Source organism: Aricia agestis, chromosome 10 (genome assembly GCF_905147365.1).
Source record: "Aricia agestis chromosome 10, ilAriAges1.1, whole genome shotgun sequence".
NCBI lineage: Eukaryota > Metazoa > Arthropoda > Insecta > Lepidoptera > Lycaenidae > Aricia > Aricia agestis.
In genome coordinates this window covers 14,555,909-14,579,991 of record NC_056415.1, presented here as the reverse complement: position 1 = coordinate 14,579,991, position 24,083 = coordinate 14,555,909, and the positions used below count along the sequence as shown (strand labels likewise).

The window sequence follows — 24,083 nt, the reverse complement described above, 5'->3', positions numbered from 1 at the left end:
TTGATTTTGATTTTGATTCAGAAAGTAGTGAATTGACAGATTTCAATTGCGTCAGACGTCTTGCAAATCTGTCAAATACATACAAATTTAGAAATGCATCTACGCGTCGCGTTGCGGTCTGAATTGACCCTGTTGATAGTGCATTTACGTAGGTATCTATTAGCTATGTCCACACTATGCGCTTTCGTCTTCACTCTTAAATTTTTGTCATCTTCTTTGTATTCAACTTTCGTTTGAATGTGTTAACGAACGCAACGCCAACATTATCATTTTTGTGCAGTTGCAGTATCTGTCAGCTTTGTAACATGTGCGACGAGAACGTTTTACTTGATGGAATATGTGCGGCTTATTAATTGGTCATAATAATTTTCAGAAAAAATAGAACTAAGTGAAAGTTTTGGTTACGGTCAAAGCGCATGCGTCGCGGGCATGCCTCACGTACGCCATTGACTGCGCTATCACGCGTGGCCTTGATGAACAAATTTTTTTATATTTGCATGTTTAACACACAGAATCACCCGCTATAAGAAAAAAAAGGATCAAAATGTTTTATTCCTATTACCCCGGTATTGCTAGAGTCAATTTATTTTCTTACTTTTTGCCATCAGATTCTGGTAGACCTATAACTAATGAATTATTGCAAATTAAAAGTAATGATTCATTATGTAGGTCATCGCGCAAACTAACACGTTTTGCTCGTCAGCAAAATCCGACGAGTCAACGACCGCCGTCGTCGCCCAATCGCCGCCTGCGGCTGAGTCGAAGCCGAGCCCAACTCAGCAGAAAAGCTTCGTAAATGTTGCTGCTCGCCCCCGTACCACCCCCGCGGGTTAAAATAAGGAGGCTAATGGATGGCCGCAAGGCAGAACCTCCTCGACTCAACAAGGGCGAGAGTGGGAGGTGCGATGAGGAGGGCTTCACACTAGTGGAGAGAAGAAAGAAGAGGAAGCCCACCATCCGCAACCACTGCGAGAAGGTGCGATGAGGAGGGCTTCACACTAGTGGAGAGAAGAAAGAAGAGGAAGCCCACCATCCGCAACCACTGCGAGAAGGTGCGATGAGGAGAGCTTCACTTGTGGAGAGAAGTAAGAAGAGGAAGCCCACCATCCGCAACCACTGCGACACCGCATCTTACGTACCCGAGCTGCGTCTGCGCATAAAGGTGCCCGTGACGCCGCTCTACGTGTCGCGCCTGCACTGGTCCATGGAATTCGAGGACGTCGTAAACTACATCCGCGAGAAGACTACCTTGACCTTGAGGGTAGAGCGTCTGTACTCTCGGCACAAAGTTAACTTCGGTTCCTTTGTGGTTAGAGTACCGACAAAACTTCTGTCCACTCTCGAGGTGGAGGAGTTCTGGCCGTCCGGTGTAGCTTACCGAATGTTTCGGGAAAGGCTCTCCAATGAAGCGCACATTACGTCGCCGCCAAGAAAGAATACGTGTTAATAGTGTGAATGTGAGAGTGTTGTGAGAATAATAATATACTAAGCTGGAAACAAATCATCGGACGTTTTCATCGGATGCGGCTTGTTTCTATCTGATTATAGTCCGTGCAATCCACAAAGACGCACCACACTATTTCTCCTAATCGTTTATACTTTAGTATATGTGTGCAAGCTTTCGCCAATGTTTGAGTGTTATCGGTACACACTAATTACTTATGAATGCACGCGCACACTACAATAAATATACCAATTAAAAGAAAGCGTCACAGTCAAAGGGAAAGATGCTCACCCAAAAATTGGTGGGGCGCGTCATCGTGAATTGCATGGACTTTAATACAAAATACACTAAACTGTGTACATTGTCTGACATAAGTCGCGGACGCGTCCTTGAGCGTTCGGACGTACGAACAGAATCTGGCTGGCCAGATGTTTTTGCATCCGCGGACGTCCGAGGATGAACCGTGCACATTGTTAAGCCGCATCCGTCAGCTGCGACTTATGAAAACATCCGATAATTTGTTTCTAGCTTTGCTGACTGCTCGGTGAGATTCCCGCGTTGGAAACATGTAAATTCCAAGTTTGGTTAGAACAAAGCAGGCTGATCAGCTGATTGTCTGACAAGTAAGATGATGCATGCGTCGGATGGGCAATAAAAAAGTCGGTCCTGCGCCTGATCTCTCGCCAGTAGTATCGGTCTTCCGTCCCACTGGGTTATGAGAGTAAAAGAATAGAGAGTGCTCTTGTGTACTGCGCACACACTTGGGCACAAATACATTAAAGTCAACTCGAAAACTATAGAATTATAGATACACGTAGAGATTACAAAATGTTATGAAATTATTTTGTAATCTCCACGTGTTAAAATCCCATCTCCTGCAGTTTCACCACAGTATATTTAAAATAGCAATTCGGTTTTTAAAACAGCAACCACGATTATTAGTTTTCAGAAGCCGCAGATTTTCCTATGAACATACAAAATAGTATTTTCCTTAAAAAACGAATAAAATAACTATTATCAACTTTATGTATTGTAAACGATTACACACTTTCTTTTGCTATCAATAAACTATTTATTTTAATTATAGCTCGTAAAATTATATATTAAACTATGTAATTGGCGTAACAAACTTCCGAAGTACATAAAAGAGTTGATCATTTAATGATAAATAAAGTTTACATTTGCGAGCGGCATTTGGTAGCTGTACTGTAGTAGTACGGTGGCGATAAGGGGGCGACTGACCCAAAATTTTCGATTTTACAATTCATTTTATATCAAAATTGAAGTTCATTTTCTACCTTATGTAGGCAAACGTTGTTCCCCCCACTCCCGTTAAGCCTAAACAACTGATTCGATTTCAATAGGATAATATGTTACTGGAATGTATTCACGCTAGAGGCAGCACCAGGAAAATAATAAATTATTTTCCATTAAAAGTATGGTACATTCCAGTTAAAACATGGTTCCATAAAGAAGTCAATGTAGAAGTAGCTCAGGGTGGGTTGCACCAACTTACTTTAACAATAACTTTAACTTTAACCACATGTTAAATGAACTGTCACATCTCTGGTTAAAGTCGAGAATGGACGCCATATTTGACGATAACCTTAACCGCGCAATTTCGCTCTGTTAAAGTTAAAGTAAAATTTGACATAAGCGTCACATTGTTGCCATAACAAATTATTTTTTATGAGAATTTGTATGGATAATTAATTTTTTATACTGTCAAGTGTCAACCCCATTAACTTTAGCAAAAGAAATCTGTCAAATTTTGTGGTCAAGTTAGGGTGGGTTGCACCAATTTACTTTAACTATAACTTTAACCATAATAAAATGTCAAATGAACTGTCAAATCCCCAGTAAAAGTCCAGAATGGATGCCATATTTGACGATAACCTTAACTTTAACCATAACTGTACTGTACTTTAACCATAACCGCGCCTCTAGTGCAACCCACCCTTATTGTTTTATCATTCAAAACAATAAAATGACCTGAATATAAAAACCATACTAAAGTTTAAACAACCTTACACTAAGGGCCATGTCTCACCACTTTCTGATAAAGTTTTTTTTAATGAAAAAAGGGGGCAAACGAGTAAACGGGTCACCTGATGGAAAGCAACTTCCGTCGCCCATGGACACTCGCAGCATCAGAAGAGCTGCAGGTGCGTTGCCGGTCTTTTAAGAGGGAATAGGGTAATAGGGGAGTTTAGGGAAGGGAAGGGAATAGGGGAGGGTAGGGAACGGAATAGGGTAGGGGATTGGGCCTCCGGTAAACTCACTCACTCGGCGAAACACAGCGTAAGGGCTGTTTCACGCCGGTTTTCTGTGAGAACGTGGTATTTCTCCGGTCGAGCCGGCCCATTCATGCCGAAGCATGACTCTCCCACGTATAAAGTGCTTAGCAGGCTATTCACAACTTTTTTGACACATTCTCCATACTTGATCTGTCAAGTTAATTGGTGGATAACCTTATCAGGAAGTGGTGAAACAGGCCCTAAATTAATTAAATTTTTTCGTTCGTTCGTTCATAGCTTTTCGGGGCATACCGCTTATTGCGAAGCCTTTCCTGTTAAAGCACTGATCTCTAGGGTGAAAATTACCGGGAACTATGTCAATGTAGCCACCACTATTTCTATCGTAGAAATAGAAAACCATACTTAATTTTAATAAATTTGAAATATCTAATATATAAAATTCTCGTGTCACAGTTTTCGTTGCCATACTCCTCCGAAACGGCTTGACCGATTCTCATGAAATTTTGTGAGCATATTGAGTAGATCTGAGAATCGACCAACATCTATTTTTCATAACAAAAAAAAATATATATGGCAAAACAACGTTTGCCGGGACAGCTAGTAAGTACTATAATATTATTGCATGTAGTATTTTTGTTACTTTTAATTTTTTATTATTTGATATGATTTCGACCACTTTTGGCGTTAACCGATAATTCTCATAAACAGCATAGTTTTCATGTAAAAATACCCTTTACACAATATTAAGGTGGCTTTTCCATTTCGTACAAATTTTGGAAGCTTAAATCACTTTCCTCTGCTGGCAAAATAGGCTGCCCTTTTTTACAGAGGTCTTTTTGATTGATTATTCTTTGTTATAAAAGTTGACCAATCGTGTTATATTATGGATAATTCAAAGACAAGGACATGATGAATACTGACCATTGTCAGTAGCACTGATCTCTAGGGCTCTAATTTCTTAGCTGTAGTCATTGTTGAGAAAAATCGATATCGCTACAGCCAAATTATTAAGGCGTCGCCTTAAGAAGGCGTAGAGGAAAGTGAAACCTATAGCCTATGTCATAAAGTAGCATTTTATTTCAACTTTTGTCGGTCGCTTGCGGTAAGGATCGGAAAGCCACTTTTAGAAACCATTGTCTACACTATGCGCTTTCGTCTTTAATTTTCGTCATCTTTTTTTTTTTTTATTATGGCGTTTCGGCTATATAACCATGACCAGTGTTAAGTATTAATGGCGGAAAAACAATATTCTTATGTACAATTTCCCGCATCTTTTCTCTTTATTGTCAGGTCAAGTCTAGTCAAAGTCTGAGTAAAAGTCAATACAGTCAAGGAGTCAAGTCAGTCAATTCAATAAAGTGGTAGACGCTTTACTGTAACTATCGACGGCGTTTTGGAGGAAACACAAAAAAACACATTTCTAGAAGTTGTAGCATTTACCTACACTTGTGCACGATAACGAATATCTAATGGCTAATATTCTACCAATATTACACATTAAAAACCGAGTTAACATAATTTTAGTAAAATAATACAAAACACAACCGCACTCTTTCACATTCCCGGCAAAACTCCTCATCTTCTTTCATTCAACATACATTCAATAATGATTGAATGCGTCATCTAACGCAACGCCAACAATGTCATTTTTGTTCAGTTGCAGTGTTATTGTAACATGTGCGACGAGAACATTTTACTGGGTGGAATATCTGCGGCTTATTTGGTCATAAGAAATTCCAGAAACAAAATAACAAAGCGAAAGTTTTGGATACGGTCAGAGGGCATACGTCTGTTGGCTGCGCTATAACGCATGCCCTTAACGAACAAAAAAAGGCACAGTGTGGACAAAGCTTTTTAAAAACCGTGACAGCTATGCAGTAATATTCTTGTGTGCCAGTCGAGAGTGTGTGTGTGAGTGTGCGATGTACGACTTACGAGGTACATAAAAATGTATGCAAATAACCAAACACACAGGAAACATGTGAACTAATGAGTAATGAATTTGTATTTTGTACTGTCAACTTTGGCCCTTCCAACGTACATAAATAAAACACAAATACTTTAAACTATAATAATTTAAATTTTAAACACAACATAGTCGTTACTTAATCTTATAAAGCAACAATAAATTTAATTAACTTGCTATACTGTACTCGGTGAAACCTGGCGGAAGCGGTCATTGACTCCCTGTCAAAAACTGGTCATTTTCTATACAAAGCCGCGATTGACAACATCTGACACTTCATTGTCAATCACGGTTTACATAGAAAGTGACAAGTTTTTGACAGGGAGTCAATGACCGCTACCGCCATGTTTCACCGAGTACGGTATGGGGGGTTTACTAGTGAACAGCCTAGCAAGTTAATTAAATGGCGGTATACAATACGAATTGAAAAGAAAAGTTATTAGACTGCTTCATAATTTTGACACGTTACGCCGCTTGTGACGATTCTTAGGCTGCGTTTCCACTGAAGCGGAGTGGAGCTTAGCGGTGCCAAATTGACCAATCACCATGCTCGAAATCTTTGCTGTCATTCCGCTGGAATAGCACGATTGGTCAATTCGGGCACCGCCATAAAGTTAATATACCTAGCGGAATAGAGCAACAATCTCGATCTGTCAAACGAAACCGAAATTGGTTTCATCTGTGTGTAAAAATATGTGTACGTATACACTTACACAAGCATGATTGAACATGATTTCTATGAGATTAAATTGTCAACGTGCGGCACGTGCCGACTGGACGTCAAAAAAGAGTGCTGCTGTCATGTATCACACGTCTCTTTTTTCCACGCAGTGTTAATGATAGTGACATCTCTCTTGCTCAGGCCTTTGTTTCTCTATTCCGCTAGGTATATTAACTTTATGGGCACCGCTAAGCTCCGCTCCGCTTCAGTGAAAAAGGCAGCCTTACGGCCGTTCCCAATATTCAATCTATCTCTGGTTTGACATACAACCGATCGCAGCTAACATTGAATTGACATAAAATATATGTATCTAATGTCTAATGTGAGCTATTCCTATCTAGTCTAGTAGGGCAAAACCAGACATAGATCAAATATTGGGAACGGGCGTTAGACATTAACCAATATGGCTGCGATTGTTGCAGTTATTTTTTGGTAATATTCAATTCCATTCGGACAATTTAATTAAAAACCACCTGATAGTAATAACTAATTATAAAAAAAATTAAAGTTGGCAGCATAACAATAATTGCATTTTTTATATCCATATTTTTGATAAAATCTTCATTGATCACTTTCAAAAGCTAATAGAGGTGAAATTTAAGCCATATTTGTTAAAAACGTCTTTTGGCACTAATATCATAAAGCGTATAATAACATAATCACGTTCATGCTGTTTGTTACTCAGTCTTGTCTCATTATTCGTTTATTCAGGTTGTTTCTGTATAGTATCGTCTATCTACATAAAAAATATAAGTTATGAACTATGGTTATTCCTAAAGAAGTGTATTGATTCTTTTAGGGATTTGGAATCTCTGTTAGAAGTACAAAATATTTTAGCAGTTCTAAACCACCAAACTGGTAATACCGCTAAAATTACTCTGCGAGTTTCTTCAATACAGTCCTGCAAGGATCTTTTGACATTTAGTCAATCCGTCAAACAACAGTTTTTCAATATGGTGGCGATTGGGCCAAGGATCTTTGCAGTACCGTATTTTTCTCATTGTGTTTCATATTATATCTTGTAAAGGCGACTATCACATTGCCTCTGCACGTTAATCTATATTTCGACTATATGTAGTGACAAATGGCAAGACAACACACATAAAGCAGGCTGCACGATGGCCCATGGACCATTACCAGCGAACCTATGCGAATTTGCATACATCTATAACTAATGTCAGTCGCAATCATGATTATTCATCATGGAACAACGTAGAGAGGGCCCATTAAACAAACGATCTTTATCATAAATGAGACTAAAAGGTAGACCAGGTACTTTCTAGCATATTTATCTCACATAAAACAAGTGTGTGCATATTTTTGCTCTCTACAGTCAAAACCCGTATGCACCCGATCAAACGTATGATACAGAACACTCAAGTAACAATTTAACGATGTCCATTTCTTAATTTTACATTATTTTTTCCATTAGCTACTATTTCTTCAACTTTACCAATCTTCTCTTGTATGCTTTCAGTATTTTCCATTTCCTCATTCTTCTTCCCTTTACTATTTTTAATGTAAGTTTTGATGTAAAAATCTATGAACATTATAAGCATGAATATGTTTTGCGGGAGGAATACGAATACAGCGAACACAGGGTAGTCACAGTCTTTTATGACTGCTATAGATCCCATATGCACGACGAAGATGAAGAACTGCACCTGTAAAAAACGTTAGATTTTTAAAATCAAGCTCAATCAGAATGGAACGTAAAAAATAATGTAAAAATCGAAATTATACAGAGTGACTGTGAGAAGAAATCAAATTATGCCAAGCTGATGTAAATTCTGTTAAAAACCAATATTTACAGCTAAACGTCATTCGAAAAACAAATTCTTCTTTAAAATGAGATGGGTAAAAATGATTTATCCTATAGCTTACGTTGTGTTTCAGAGCTTTGGTTTAAATTGTTGAGAAACAAATATAGGTACTTACGATTTGCAGTTGCGTAACGTATTTTTTCCACCAGATATTTTCTTTATACTCTGGCTTGTAGATAGTCAAGAAGTAGTAGAAGTACATGAAGCAGTGGACGAAGCTGTTGATAATGCCTACTGACCCGCCATGACCAGCTGAAATTAAATTTAGTGACTATTAAAATAGTTTTCATTGGAAAAACCTCCTTTAAACTAATTGGGGTACTCGTACCGACCTTGAAATATTAAGTAACCGAAACACGAAATTACTTTTAAAACAAACCATTAGATTTAGTACCAAGCGTGAACATACAAAGAATTTAAAGAAAGTGAGTAAGTTGTGATAACGACAATCGAATTCACATAAATAATTTCGCTAAACAGTGTGTAGCAAAACAAAGTGATAATATTTTAAGGTTATTATTATAATGTATTTAAAAAATATATTGAGTCGGATTTGTTGGCAGACCAAATAAATAAACCATATAAATCACTATCACCTGGAGCGAAGTTCACAGATCCTCCGACGAGAGCAATCATGCCAGCGTGGTGGTAAACATGCAAGAAGGTGATGTGACTCTGTTTTTTCCGAAACACGAAGAATACCTAAAAGTACATATTTCATTACAAATCGTCTAGAAGATTCACGAATAATAAATCTAACATTTTTATACTAAAAGTTAGTAGATTATTTGCAGAGAAGTCGATGACCACGGTACATTTTTTTTAACCTATTGAGTTTGGAAAAAATCCTCGTCAGCAATTGAAGATTAATGAGATTAATACCAGACTTTACAGAGGTTGAACTAAGTCGAAATTGCCAAAATTTGTCATAATTTTTGTGATAGCGGCCTTAAGTCCGTACCTGGTACCGCCTTAAGGACGCTATCACAAAAATTATGACAAATTTTGGCAGGTCAGTACGAATATCGACGTTGAGGACATTAAAATAACATTCAATATCAGCACGCCTTGTACAGTGGCGGTTACGACGCTAATTTGATTTATGCGAACACAAACATAATGATTTTATGTTTGTGTTCGCATATCTCTGGAACTAACATTCCGATTTCGGTAATTCTTTTTTTTGTACTAGGTACCCATTGTTCAACTTAGGGAATAGTGCAAGTTTCATCAAAATCGGTTTAGTCGTTTTGGAGATAGGGAGTTTCAAGTTTCATACGTGGGAGAGCCATGCTTCGGCACGAATGGGCCGGCTCGACCAGAGAAATACCACGTTCTCACAGAAAGCCGGCGTGAAACAGTGCTTGCGCTGTGTTTCGCCGAGTGAGTGAGTTTACCGGAGGCCCAATCCCCTACCCTATTCCTTTCCCTACCCTCCCCTATTCCCTTCCCTTCCTTACCCTCCCCTATTACCCTATTCCCTCTTAAAAGGCCGGCAAGGCACTTGCAGCACTTGTGATGCTGCGAGTATCCATGGGCGACGGAAGTTGCTTTCCATCAGGTGACCCGTTTGCTCGTTTGCCCCCTTATTTCATAAAAAAAAAACTCAATTAAGTACAATTTTGAAGTCAGTTTTTCTTTTTAAATAAATTACAGCTATGAAAATAAAGCTTTAATTTAATTTTGTTCGTTTCTCTTTGTCATACAATATTTAGTTCAAGTTGAATATTGTTAGTAAGAATTATAATAAATTACTCAAATGTCATACAATATTGTACATTGTAAAAAATAAATTGAAAATTGTCAAGATTAAATATTACTTATAATAAGGAAGATGCGATATTTTTATTTTAAAGAACTCCATGTAGAATAGACCACAAGTATATTAAAAAAAATAAAAGACTGCAAAAAATTCGGTTCGGACTGCAAAATATTAAAATAAAATAATAATTTAAGGGGGGCTCCCACACAAAAATCACAATTGTTGGCCTATTTTTGCTATGTAGCGGTACGGAACTCTTCGTGCGCGAGTCCGACTCGCACTTGGCCGATTATTTATTTGTATTTTTTTAAACGACTTCCAAAAAGGAGGAGGTTATCTGGGGTCACGGCAGTGCCCCCGCCAAGTCGAGCAAAAAAGCGGCACGTCCGTACCATCCTTTTCTCGAACCAATTCAGGCTCTTTTTGACCCCCTATAACTTCATTGTGGATAAACCAACAAGCCTGAATTTTCAGTTGCTAAGCAAGCATTGTATAAACACGGTATATTTAAAATTTTATTCAATTTGCACCAGTAGTTTAAGAACTGTAACTTGTTAAAGTTTCTTAATTTTGTCACTGACTGACTGACTGACCGATCACCAAAAGTCGGCACTTCTAGCAAACATAGAACCTTCAAATTTAGGATATAATTAGTATTTAGTATCTAAATCAAGGAAAAATTCAAAAATTTCAAAATTTCTGTCCAGTTTTCTAGATACACTAACTTCGTAAATAACTTTGTAATCCCATATAAACGTATAGGATTACAAAGTTACATTTGCGGTTTACGAAGCATTGTACCCGTGTCCCGTACCATCAATATCTCCGGTTTATCGTCGGTAGAGAGATATCTAGCTAGTAGCTAGTGTTTAGTGTCTTAATTAGGGGAAAACCTAATAAACATTTCATAATTACTGTCCAGTTTTCTTTTTCTTTCTCTAACTTCGTGAATAACTTTGTAATCCCATATAGTACATGTATAAGATTACAAAGTTACATTAATTGCAATTTATGAATCATTGTACCGGTACCATCGATATTTCCGTACGTATATTCGAAGGAGTAATAGTTGTAGATAGGTATTTATATATATGAAGCACTAGCTTTTGCCCGCGGCTTCGCTCGCTCGGAATTAAAAAAATCGCGTAAAATACGATGTAAACCTCCTTTGGAAACCTGACGTTTTTCCAAGACCAAAAGTAGCCTATGTTACTCTTCATCCTTTCAACTAAGTCTACGTCAAAAATCAAGTCGATTGGTTGCTTCGCTAGGCGGCCGTGAAGGAAGGACAATCAAACAAACAAAGAAATAAACACACTTTCGCATTTATAATAATATTAGTATGGATATTGGATAGTCATGATTCATGAAAGGCAAGTAGTACTTATTGTAATACTGTATACGTCAAGATTATGTTAGTTTTATTAATTGTTTCTTAGAAAAATCGTTATTGATATTTATAGTAGTAAAAGGTGCCAAAAAGGAGAAAAGTAGGACTCTACAAAAAGAAGTGAGATCCTATCAAAAACATCCTGTAAAAAAACCAAGTCTCGCAACTCAGTTTTTATACCGTAAAAATTTATGAGATCCAAGTCGGTTAATTTATTCAGTCCCTACCTAGGGGGACCTTCTGTCTCAAGTTATTACGTAAGTTATTATCATATCAATATTAAAAATCTTATTCGTTTTAAATAAATAGATCGACTTGGACATCGCATGAAAACACAATGTATCTTACAATTTATACATAATAGATTATTTAGTCTATTGCGCTCCATGCGATCGATGCAGGCCCGTAGTGCTGTGTGATACTGTATAGTGTTATACTAAACAATCTAATCATGTAATGTCCAAGTCGATCTATTTATTAAAACGTAAAATATTTTTAATATTGATATGATAATAACTTACGTAAAAACTTGAGACAGAAGGTCCCCTAGCTAGGGACTGAATAAATTAACCGACTTGGTATTGCATGGATCTCATAAATTTTTACGGTATAAAAACTGAGTTGCGAGACTTGGTTTCTTTACAGGATGTTTTTGATGGGATATGTTCGTCTGTTTATATTTTTTTTTGTATGTTCAACGATCACTTCGCCGTTTGTGGACTGATTTTCAGGATTTTTTCGCTATTTTGGTACCATGTTCATAAAAAAGGTAACTTCATAATGGGATCCATAAGTAATCGAGGGAATTCCTTGCTATTTAATATTTATACTAAAACCGCATATTATTATTTAACTGGATGATATTGTGATTTCGATTCATAATCTGAAGTATATCAAATGGAAACTTATAGTGATTGTGGATAAATAATTAAGTATTCCAAGTAAATCTTACCAAAAAGTAAGATTTGCACCAAGATATTATACCATGATTCGAATGTGGTGAACAGAACTCCAACCTCCTTGAAGATACATGTTTGGGGGTTTCGGTGTTGTTTTAAGAACTGAAAGCATATGCTACTAAGCATATTAGATTATTCGTCATCATCATCACTTCCCTCACACCACGCATCATCGTATTTTGAACCTGTTTAGTACTTTTCATAGTCTTTTCTATTTAGTACTTTTCATAGCGAAGGGTTTCATTGACTTTTTGTTTACTTACTGTGTCGAAGAGATCTGCAACTTTGAGTAAATAGTAGTAGTAATTTAACAGGATTGCCTCCCAAGCTTCCGGAGTATTAGAACGGTCCACGGGCTGACAGAACAATTTATATTCTCTAATCCATTTTCTGCTCGCCTGAAAAAAATAAAATAAATTTCCTTAGATACCTACTTGAAAATGTATTCGTAAAGTGTTTTATTGTTAAAAAAATGATCAAGTGCGAGTCGGACTTAGTTAGGCCAAAAATTGTTTTTTTTTGTATGTGAGCCCCCCTTAATTTTTAGGGTTCCGTACTCAAACGGTAAAAACGGGTTGTCTGTCCGTCTGTCCGTTTGTCTGTTTGTCTGTCTTTTTTTTAATGAAATAAGGGGGCAAACGAGCAAACGGGTTACCTAATGGAAAGCATCTTCCGTCGCCCATGGACACTCGCAGCATCAGAAGAGCTGCAAGCGGGTTGCCAGCCTTTTAGAGGGAATAGCGAGGGTAGGGAAGGAAAGGGAATAGGGGAGGGTAAAGAAGGGAATAGGGTAGGGGATTGGGCCTCCGGTAAACTCACTCACTCGGCGAAACACAGCGCAAGCGCTGTTTAACGCCGGTTTTCTTTGAGAACGTGGTATTTCTCTGGTCGAGCCGGCCCATTCGTGCCGAAGCATGGCTCTCCCACGTAATGTCTGTCTGTCTGTCTGTCTCCAGGCTGTAACTCAAGAACGGCTATAGCTAGACTTCTGAAATTTTCACAGATTATGTATATCTGTTGCCGCTTTAACAAAAAATATTAAAAATAAAATAAAGTTAATATTTAAGGGGGCCTCCCATACAAGAAACATGATTTTTTTAGCCTTTTTAGCTCGTAATCAATAATGGTAACAGCTAGGCACTTGAAATTTTCACAAAAAACTTAATTATATTGTTACTTTAACAATTAATAATAAAATTAAATAAAAGTAAATATTAAAGGGAAGCTCTCATGCAAAAAACACAATTTTTTGTCTACTTTCGATCTATACCGGTACGGAACCCTTCGTGCGCGAGTCCGACTCGCACTTGGCTGATTATTTATTTTATTTAAATATTATTATTAAGTAAATATTAATTAAAGTAAGTATACAATATATAAGTTATAACTATGGACTTTTGAAAGGCAAAAAAATCACGTTTGTTGTAAGTATGGGAGCCCCCATTAATCATTAATTTTATTTTGTTTTTAGTAAGTATTTGTTGTTATAGCGGCAACAGATAGGTATACATAATCTGTGAAAATTTCACCTCTCTAGCTATTATCGTTCTTGAGACGGACAGACGGACAGACAAAGAAGTTTTAGTAATAGGGTCCCGTTTTTACTCTCAGGGTACGGAACCCTAAAAAGGATCATTTGCCTTTGAAGTGAAGAATCTATACTGCACAACATTCCATGATTTCCGTAGATTAATGACAAGTGAAGCAATGTTGCAGTATACACTGCTCATGGCGGCTCTCGACATAGGCGAACGCGTTGGCCAACGCGTCTGCAGACGCGTTGGCCCAATGTGTAGAACGGGCGTTCGCGCGTTGGCCGTAGGTATTTAGACGTTGGCCAACGCGCGAACGCCCGTTCTACACATTGGGCCAACGCGTCTGCAGACGCGTTGGCCAACGCGTTCGCCTATGTCGAGAGCCGCCATCAGGCAAAAGAAGAAAATTATAAGTGTTTTTATAGCATCCAATCCGATGCCGACATCAGATACGATATCGGGGAATAAATGCTTTTAGTATGATTATATTTACTTGCAACGATGATCTGATAATACTGTTAGTAAATATAAATCTAGAGAAACTAGAGATCGCCCAATGGTCGAATTTCGACCTTAGTTTCAACGACATTAGGACTTCTAGTTACTACCTATAACCTGTAATACTTATTGACTTTATCAAATATTTTTTAACTCTTGTCTCTGGGACTCAGCTGATCTCAGACTGACCGTATGAGCGTTGTCTTAATAGTATCTTAGGTTCAATAAAAAAAACTATAATCCATTCAACTTACTTGAACCCACTGATCTCCATTATCAGGTCAGTGCTTCAACCATAAAAGAGTATTTATAGGCTTGTCACTCAAAAATCTGTCATATTTCTAAGTGTGTGTGTTGTAGTGTGTGTAATGTTTTATTTGTTAAAAAAATGTATGATAAAAGCATAATTTCAAAATAATTTAGCTCGATACACTCCTTCACCATATAAACTATAACTGTGCAAAATTTCATTCACCTACGTTTCCTCATTTTTCGTCAAAAGGGATACAAAGTTTTTCTCTCGCGTATACATAGATAAATACAAACTAAATAGCATGGATTTTAAGCAACTTACATAAAACACCATTAGTGCGCATCCAAGTACTTGCAAAGCATTGTATACCATCACGATATTGTCGATTTGGAATGGCCGACGATTTCTCATAAACCGCGGTCCCCATTTAAATACAAACAATAAATATAACGTTATTATGATAATAATATCGCTAACTTGTACTAACGGAAGTGTCTTCATCCGGGGATCTGAAATTGTAAAAATACACGTTTTATACCAAATTCTAGGTGACGCTGCGTTAAAGCACAGAATATATATTAGTAGTACCGTTAAAGTAAAAAACCGTCTTGGATATGTTTTAGATTGCTTGTTTTCTATGAGAGGCCGGCCCGGCCTCTTATAGAAAACAAGAAATGGAACAGCAAGAAATGGAAAGGGCGTAAGCGACAAAATGGTCACTACAGCGAGAGCCACGGGCGGGGGCCTGCTACTATCGAGCCTGTGTCATTGTAGTATTAGTCGAGTACATTACACACATTTAATATTTATAAAGATTTTGTTTATTTCAGTATGAGTAATAAAAAGGCAACCTTAAAACGCAATGGAAAATTTACAAGTAAAGTGTCAATTAAATGCTGTACATTAAAAATCTTCATGCTGCATTCAATAAACAGCCATTCAGAACTTTAACTAATAAATAATTTATGTTGGAATTTTTTTCCACCTCGTTAACCGAAGATGTGAATTTCCTAAGACTGTACCTATAAGATGCAAAACTTGAAGTTTGATGTTCGAAACATATTATGTAAATGTATATTATATTTAGTCGCAGTCGTATTGCTTATTCCGCCATTTTATATTACGGCTAGCTGTTATCAAAAACTGAACCGTTTTAAAATGCCGTGGTTCAGCGATTAGCCGGATTGTTATTGCGATACGATCTTCCGTTTAGCCGGATTGTCATTGCGATACGTTCTTCCGTTTAGCCGCATCGTACTACATCGTAACGTAAACTTCGTAAATTGTCTGTTGTATTTAAATCGGCTACATTGATAACATCATTATTTATTTATTTATTTATTTAATCATTTATTGTGCACAAGAAACATTCACAAAATAATAATTTACATACATGACGACACAAAGGATCTGCTTATTTCTAATAAGAAATCTCTTCCAGCAGCCCATCTACCTTTATTAATACATTGATTAATAAAGGTAGATTTTCGGTAGATTTTCGGTAGAATCTAAAACACGGTGTAGTAGATTTTAGTAGAATATTTTTGATATATGGAGTCACGACTCACGAGTGATTTAAGAGTGGTCACATTGGAGCTATCCAAAGTACTCAAAATCCGTCAATGCGATGCGGCCCGGCCCGGCCATAGTGTGCTATAGCGCAGTTTGCGCTGCGCTGAGCCCCGATCCGCCCCGACAAGCCCCGGGCCCCGGCACGCGCCGACAAAGTGAGCGCGAACCTTTGAATCGCCGCATTTCAAAACGGCCCTGTTTTTAATAACAGCTAGCCGTAATGTTATATGGCGGGTTATACAATCCGACTGCGACATAATTTAAATTAATACCGTATTGATACTTAGAAAATATTGGGAAAAGACATAATATTGTTTTGTTTCGGTAATTTCGGCGCAAAAAAGATGCGTTTAAATGTAGAAAATTATGTAAAACCTTTAAATATGGCATATCGGATCTCTTTAATTGGCATGTTTAAAGCTATCTTATTAGGGTCATCGTTCGGGTATGCTCACTTTTTCAGAAGGGAAAAATATATATTTTGTAATTATATTCTATTCGGTAGCGCTACAAAAGTACTTACCTACTATCGTCAATTATTTATGTAGAAAAAATAGGTCTGTAATAAAGTCTGTAAGATCAACTTTGCTTTCTTTATAATAACTAGCTATTTGACCGAGCTTTGCTCGGTATTCGATAAAACACGATAACATTTCCTAAAAATGATTCCTAGCTAGATCGATTTATCGCCCCCGAAACCCCCTATACATATACTAAATTTCATGAAAATCGTTGGAGCCGATTCCGAGATTCCAAATATATATTTATTTATATACAAGAATTGCTCGTTTAAAGATATAAGATATATCCCCATATAAAATTACTTCCCTGAGTCTGGCCTGAGTCGTTTTACCGCGAACGTTCACGATATTACCGTCACTTCCAAAATTATAAAAGCGCACTTTGAGCGCTTCAGTGAAGTTGCCAAAATATACATTAAAATTAAATATAATAATATTAATAATAATAATAGCTCCCACACCGGTTTTCGGTGACGGTGGTCGGTTTCATTGAAACCAGGCCAGCTCCGCAGGAGTAATTTTATAGTGCTCAAGTGTGTCCGCACTACACAAGAGCACTCTCTATTCCTTTACTCTCATAACCCAGTGGGACGGAAGACCGACACGACTGGCGAGAGATAAGGCGCAGGACCGACTTTTTACATGCCCATCCGACGCATGGATCATCTTACTTGTCAGACAATTAGGTGATCAGCCTGCATTGTCCTAATCAAACTTGGAAACATGTTTCCAACGCGGGAATTGAACCCACGGCTTGAGCTACCAACAGCCTACCAACTGAGCCACACAAGTCGTCAAATATAATATCTTGCACCTATCTTCAACTTAAATAATTCTAATTTAAGTGTTGTGGGCGGGTAAATTATTATAGTTTAATGCAATGTGTTGATAAAAATAGAATACTTAAAAAGAGATTTCTCATTCACTTCGTTTGTGATGAAAGGTATAAGCAAACGACTGAATTTTTTAACTGAATATTCATAACATCTGTTATTTACCTCTGAGTTGAGATATTCTCTCGTACAATTCAGCTATGTAACTCAACACGGCCGCCATCTTGAAAATTAAAAAATCACAACCACAGGCGGCCCAGCGGTCTCTCAAACTGAGACCGAAATCAACGATTTCCTACTTCGCTCCGCTTGACATAATTTATGTATTACTTTGCATTTTGTTTTCCATACAATTTTGTTTAAAGTTTATGTACACTGACTGACCTTATAGATCCCACATTCCGAGGAATACGTCAATTCATCATACCGTGTAGTTTCTAGAGAATAGAAATATTAATACTGCTAATAAAAATGTGCGTGAATTATAAATAGTCTTGTTATTATTATTTATTAATTAATACTGGAATTTGATGAAATTGTTATACTTAATCGTAGTACGTGTGGGTTAATAGGTCACATATTTTAATTAATTTATAGTTGCGCACATACCATAATATGTAGGTTTTCAGAGAACATTTAGGGTGCCAATAAACAAATATTTACAGACTTACAGCTGGGTATCCCGAATTCCGAGGCTCCTACCTAATTTAAACCTAATTTGACTGGACAATTTAGGATATTCCTTAGGATCTAAAGATTAGAGGAAAGTTTTTGTCTAATAAGCCAAAAACATATAACTCTAAAATAGGGACATGATAGCGCCTTACGTTAGAGAGCAGATAATAAGAGTGGTCAGTGGTCACCTAACTCTAGACCAGTGTTTATACAGGGTGTAACAAAAATAAGTGATAATACTTTAGGGTGTGTATGTGTTCCTTATAGAGAGTTCGCTGTGAAAGTAGCAGCGCTGAAAGACCAGATTTTTTTTCACTTTTGTATGGGCGAGCGCCCGAACGTAACGACTTTCCCCATACAAAAGTGAAAAAAAAATTGGTCTTTCAGCGCTGCTACTTTCACACTGAACTCTCTATAAGGAACACATACACACCCTAAAGTATTATCACTTATTTTTGTTACACCTTGTATATATAATATTTTAATACAAAAGGTACTTAGAACTAGTTTTGAAAAAAAATACTATTAAGTGCATACCTAAACAGGTAAGTACGTTCGTATATACGTAACGTTAGACACATCCGGCTTGAATTCGGACTACAAATTAACGTAAACTAATAAGAAAGTGCTTAGATTTGACAAGAGGTCAATTGGTTAAGTAGTTAAATTGGCAAAATACAAAGACATTAGTCTGGGTACCTACTATGTATCAAATCACTTTGTAATAAAAATTAAAATATTATTATACTATGCTTTTAAAAAATTATCATGGTCCAGTAGTTTGGAAAGTGACTCGACTCGATTTGAAGGTGATTCCCACGTTGGAAAAATTCCTCTGCAGCGTTTACCTGGTGGTCCCTGCCAAGAAGTCACCGTCTTTGTCCACCTATTGTCTTTAAGTCGTACTATATGACCGGCCCATCGCAGTTTTAATTTTTGTGCTTGGTTTAAAGCATCAATTGTTTTTGTTTGAGCTCGTATGTGTATGTTCTTTATTTCTGTACTTTTTTAATGTTCATCATGCTGCGCTCCATTCCTCTTTGGCATGTGATTATTTTGTTTGTTGTTCTTTTCGTAAATTTCCAGGTTTGGTACGCGTATATGAGACATGGGATAAAACAGGAATCCATGACTTTTTTTTTAATGTAAAGGCATATTGTCATTTTTGAATACTTCCTTGCAGCTCTTTTATACGTGGGACAGCCATGCTTCGGCACGAATGGGCCGGCTCGACCGGAGAAATACCACGTTCTCCCAGAAATCCGGCGTGAAACAGCGGTTGCGCTGTGTTTCGCCGAGTGAGTGAGTTTACCGGAGGCCCAATCCCCTACCCTATTCCCTTCCCTACCCTCCCCTATTCCCTTCCCTTCTCATCCATACCCTCCCCTATTACCCTGTTCCCTCTTAAAAGGCCGGCAACGCACTTACAGCTCTTCTGATGCTGCGAGTGTCCATGGGCGTCGGAAGTTGCTTTCTATCAGGTGACCCGTTTGCTCGTTTGCCCCCTTATTTCATTAAAAAAAAAAACAGCTCCAATATTTTGCCCATCTATTTTTTACTCTTCTTTCTATTTCCAGATCGTTACCTGTCGTTACCTATCTCTACTGAAACCTTATTATTTATCTATTGTTATCGCGGCCGGATGCGGCCGCTTAGGGCTTCATGAATTAAGACCTACTTGCTTGTATCTTATGTTGGAGTTCAGTACTTGTTTCGGATAGTAAAACCAAGTCGTCTGCAAAACGGAGGTGATTAAGGTATTTTTTCATTGATATATAATCCTTGATTTTCACAATCTAATCTTTTTATTATATTTTCTAGGATCGCAATAAAGATTTTTGGTGACAGGGGGTCCCCCTTTTTTTTTGTTGCGCAGGGGAAACCCTTTATGGGTGCCCCGGGTTGGGGATGTGCCTCAGTTAAGCTGAAGCACCCCGGGGGTATGTGGGACTCCCGACTCCGGGTTTACCCACTAAAACCACCTGCGGTTTACCTTCTAGGGAGGGATATCCTGGATCTGTCTAACACGGGACTCCCTCCGCGACCGGCCGGTCTACCTCACAGGGACCGGACTTCCACCAAGTTAGGGAACGCTTCGGCAAACTAAAGCATTCCCCTATTGCTAAGCCGGGTAGGTTCCCATCCTGATCCGGAGCCCCGTGGGACGGAAGTTATTGGAGGTTCGCATAGCGACGCCTTCCTGTCTTGTGCCTCGTTCTACAGGAAAGCTCGGTCCGATCGTCTCTAGTTTAACTCTACTAGTACATCTGCTATAAATATTTCAGAGGATTTTTATATAACCTTCTTCTACGTTTTGGTCTTTTAAAGTCTCCCATTATGCTTTCATGTGTGACCATAACAAAAGCTTTCTGATAGTCAATAAAAGCAATATAGCATAAAGGCCTTTGATGTTATTGGTACTTTTCGATTATCAGCTCCAGTCGGGCTAGCATGACCAGTAGAAATGCGAAAGTATGGACAAATTGTGGACATAAACTTAAGGTGTCGTTCCGATCTTTACTGCGGCTAATCGCGACCGACAAAAATTCAATTAAAATGCCACTTTATGACAGACTTTATGTATGTCATAGAGAAGGATATTATTTGAATTTTTAGGACTATAGTCTGTCATAAAGTGGCATTTTATTTAAATTTTTCGGAACGAAAAAAGATCGGAACTTCGCCTTAAGTTTATCTCCACAGTTTGTCTATATTTTCGCATTTCTACTGGTGGCCGTGCTAGCCCGACTGGGTGTGAATGTGGTCGACAGTTGAGAACCCTTTCCTAAATCCAGCTTGTTCTATCGCTTGTCTCTGGTCTAATATAAGACTTATCCTTTGGTTTACGATCGTAGCCAAGAGTTTATATATTGTAGACATAAGACTTATAGGTCTGTAGTTCCCGTCTTCGTCTTTCTTGTATAAAAGTGTGATGTTTGATTCAGACCACTGGGATGGCGTTTCGTATGTCTCTATGATCAAATTGAACAATTTTACTAATGAGGCAGTCAGAATCGCGTGAATGTTATCTGACCCAGGGCTTTTGTCAGATTTTAACTTTTTGATGGACTCTACTACCTCTTTGTTAATTATAGGTTCTATGCAGCTTTATTATAGGTTCTATGCAGTTGTTGATTGTTTATCTTGATCTCTGAAGGCGATATTTTGTTTATTTTTTGAGCTGTACATTTGCTTGTTAAAATCCGTGGCAATATTTAATATATTCTTACGATTGAACGTGGTTTTTCCGGAATCTATCAACCCATCAATCCATATTCTTTGTGTGTTCAGTTCTTTGTATCCTTTTTTCAGGCTTCCCTTATTCTCTAGATGTTTTTTTATCGTATATGTTCTATGTTTCTTGTAGTTGTTTTTTATATAGGTATTTAGCTATCAACTTATATTTTTCTTAGCTCGAGTTTTATTGCTAATTTTCTGTAGCTCTTGTCTTCTTTTTATTTTAATTATTAAAAGCTTTTATTTAACTTGCTCTGTATGTATGTAAGTATGTATGTTCGGGTGAAATCTTGGAACTCCATTTTGAAGTAGATATATTCAACCGATTGAGCTGAAATTTTGCAGGTACGTTTAGTTTGGATGACAATACATGACATTGTATGTGACATCACTCTAAACCCAATATGGCCGACCATCCAAGATGGCAAAATAGTTGTTTTCTGTGCAGTCCTACAATATGGATATTAAATGAAAGGGCTTTTTGAAAGTAATTTGAAAACGAATGTAATGTCATACTACATCCAATATGGCGGCTCATCCAAGATAGAGGTATAGTTATTTTTAATGCACTTCTGCAATATGGGTATCAAATGAAAGGACTCATTGAGAGTAACTTGTAAACGAATGTTATGTCATTCTACATCCCAAGTCTCATTCAAGGTAGGGGGATATAGTTATTTTTAATGCACTTCTGCAACATGGGTATCAAATGAACGGGCTCATTGAGAGTAGCTCGGAAACGAATGTAATGTCATTCTACATCCAATATAGCGGCTCATCTAAGATAGGGCAATATAGTTATTTTTAGAGCACTTCTGCAATATGGGTATCAAACAAAAAAGGCTCATTAAGAGTAAATTGAAAAGTCGTGTCCTGCCGTGCCGTGTCGTGACTCGTGCGTATCGTGTCGTATCGTAACATGACGTGACGTGTCGCGTCGTGTCGTGTCGTGTCGCGTCGTGTCGTGTCGTGTCGTGTCGCGTCGTGTCGTGTCGTGTCGTGTCGTGTCGCGTCGTGTCGTGTCGTATCGTGTCGTGTCGTGTCGTATGAGATATAAAGCACAATATTTAAAATACCTTAAACCATAAACATTTTAATAAAACGTAATACTTTGGCTGTAATTAATTTACAAACTTACCTCCGAAAAAACTCTATTTCATCGAAATATAAGTATTAACTAGGATAATTGTACATTTTATTTGAATAAATTGTTAGTAAATCTATATTAAAAATTATTTAACCGAACAATTTTGTTTCTTAATATTTATTTCCAAAGACATTTAAAAAAAACATGAAAAATAGAGAATATCCGCCCGAGAACCTGTAGTTTTATGCTAAGCTAAAATGAATCTTATTGCGATGCGTATACGCTTGGTCTTTGGTTGTGTGCAAGGTTATCGTTTTTGATTGAGATTAATCCCCGCCTTAATAAATAATTAATCAATTAATTGAAGAATAATATTATATACTACTCGATGGCGCCCGCAACTCAGTTGCACCAAAATTTGTTTATCGCGTGGGAAGTGTACATTTTTCCGGGATGAAAGGTATCCTATGTCCTTTTCCGGGACTCAAAGGATCTCCATACAAAATTCGCAGGTATTCTAAGTACACGAGGCACTACTTATAACCTATGGTTTCATCCATCAGAAAGTAAGTTATGTCTTATACTTTTGGGATCCAGGTCAGCGTTGCCAGACGTCCCGATTTTGGCGGCACGTCCCGATTTTTCCATCAAAATTAAATGTCTCGCGCGGAACAGGCTCAGTCTCGCTATTCGGGGAAAGGCCAAACGTACGCGCAGCGTGCTGAGAAAGAAAGGTGCGTAATAAAGATAAGAGTGTGGGAGGTAGAGGGGTTTATTTTATATGGCTACATTAGCTATCTATTGTCACGTAAACGTTATTTTAACGCAAATAAAAAGACAAAAATTAAAAAAAAAATTGATTTTATAGGTACCTTTTTTTACTTTGTCCCGCTTTGGACTGAAAAATCCTGCTTTTTCACTCAAAAAGTTCAAAAGTCCCGACTTGGCACAATAAAAATCTGGCAACGCTGATCCAGGTCTATAACAACAATCCATTTTTAATTTGATAACAGACTTCAATCATATAATTTGTATGTAAGTATAGGCTTGTCATTCAAAAAGATGGTAGTGTGCACATTGTAGTGTGTGTAATGTTTTATTTGTTCAAAAAATGTATAATAAAAGCATAATTTAAAAAAATATTAGCTCGATGCACTTCTTCATAATATAAACTATAACTGTGCAAAATTTCATTCACCTACGTTTCCGCATTATTCGTCAAAAGGGATCCAAAACTTCTCGCTCGCGTATTAATTAATATAATAATAATAATATGATAAAGCACTTTTCATACAAAATGGTTTAAAATTACAGTTTATTATTTCTTACTTTGCGGTATCTACTTCATGAACATTTGATCAATTTTGTAAAAACATTGTAAGCCTATATGGACGCTGTTAAGCATTCGTGTACGTTAGTACCTAAAAAAAAAAGTAAGGGTTACCTTATAAAAGCATTGAGTTATGAATGCAGTTTTGTTCTTTAGATGATTTAGAACAAGACTGCATTCAAAATTTAACGACCCAAAAAATTGTGGGTTAGGTTAGGA

The 24,083-nt window shown here is 37.4% G+C and overlaps 1 protein-coding gene across 1 annotated transcript; it reads right to left on the bottom strand.

The window, feature by feature from the left end:
- Nucleotides 1-6,898: 6,898 nt before the first annotated feature.
- On the bottom strand, nucleotides 6,899-17,813 carry LOC121730929 (elongation of very long chain fatty acids protein AAEL008004-like). Its single transcript, XM_042120151.1, has 6 exons — nucleotides 17,701-17,813; nucleotides 14,931-15,118; nucleotides 12,587-12,721; nucleotides 8,809-8,914; nucleotides 8,328-8,464; nucleotides 6,899-8,053 (listed from the first exon to the last, which is right to left on the bottom strand). Exons 1-6 carry the CDS (start codon nucleotides 17,756-17,758, stop codon nucleotides 7,778-7,780), a joined length of 900 nt encoding a protein of 299 aa, XP_041976085.1. The 5' UTR covers nucleotides 17,759-17,813; the 3' UTR covers nucleotides 6,899-7,777.
- Nucleotides 17,814-24,083: the final 6,270 nt, after the last annotated feature.

What these genes read in the sequence shown, in the direction of transcription:
- LOC121730929 (XM_042120151.1), bottom strand. Translation starts at nt 17,758, where the DNA reads ATGGCGGCCGTGTTGAGTTACATAGCTGAATTGTACGAGAGAATATCT. An exon ending in GAGAATATCTCAACTCAGAG is followed by an intron (nt 15,119 to 17,700) that starts GTAAATAACAGA and finishes TTACAATTTCAG; the next exon opens with ATCCCCGGATGAAGACACTT. An exon ending in GCGCACTAATGGTGTTTTAT is followed by an intron (nt 12,722 to 14,930) that starts GTAAGTTGCTTA and finishes TATTTTTTTCAG; the next exon opens with GCGAGCAGAAAATGGATTAG.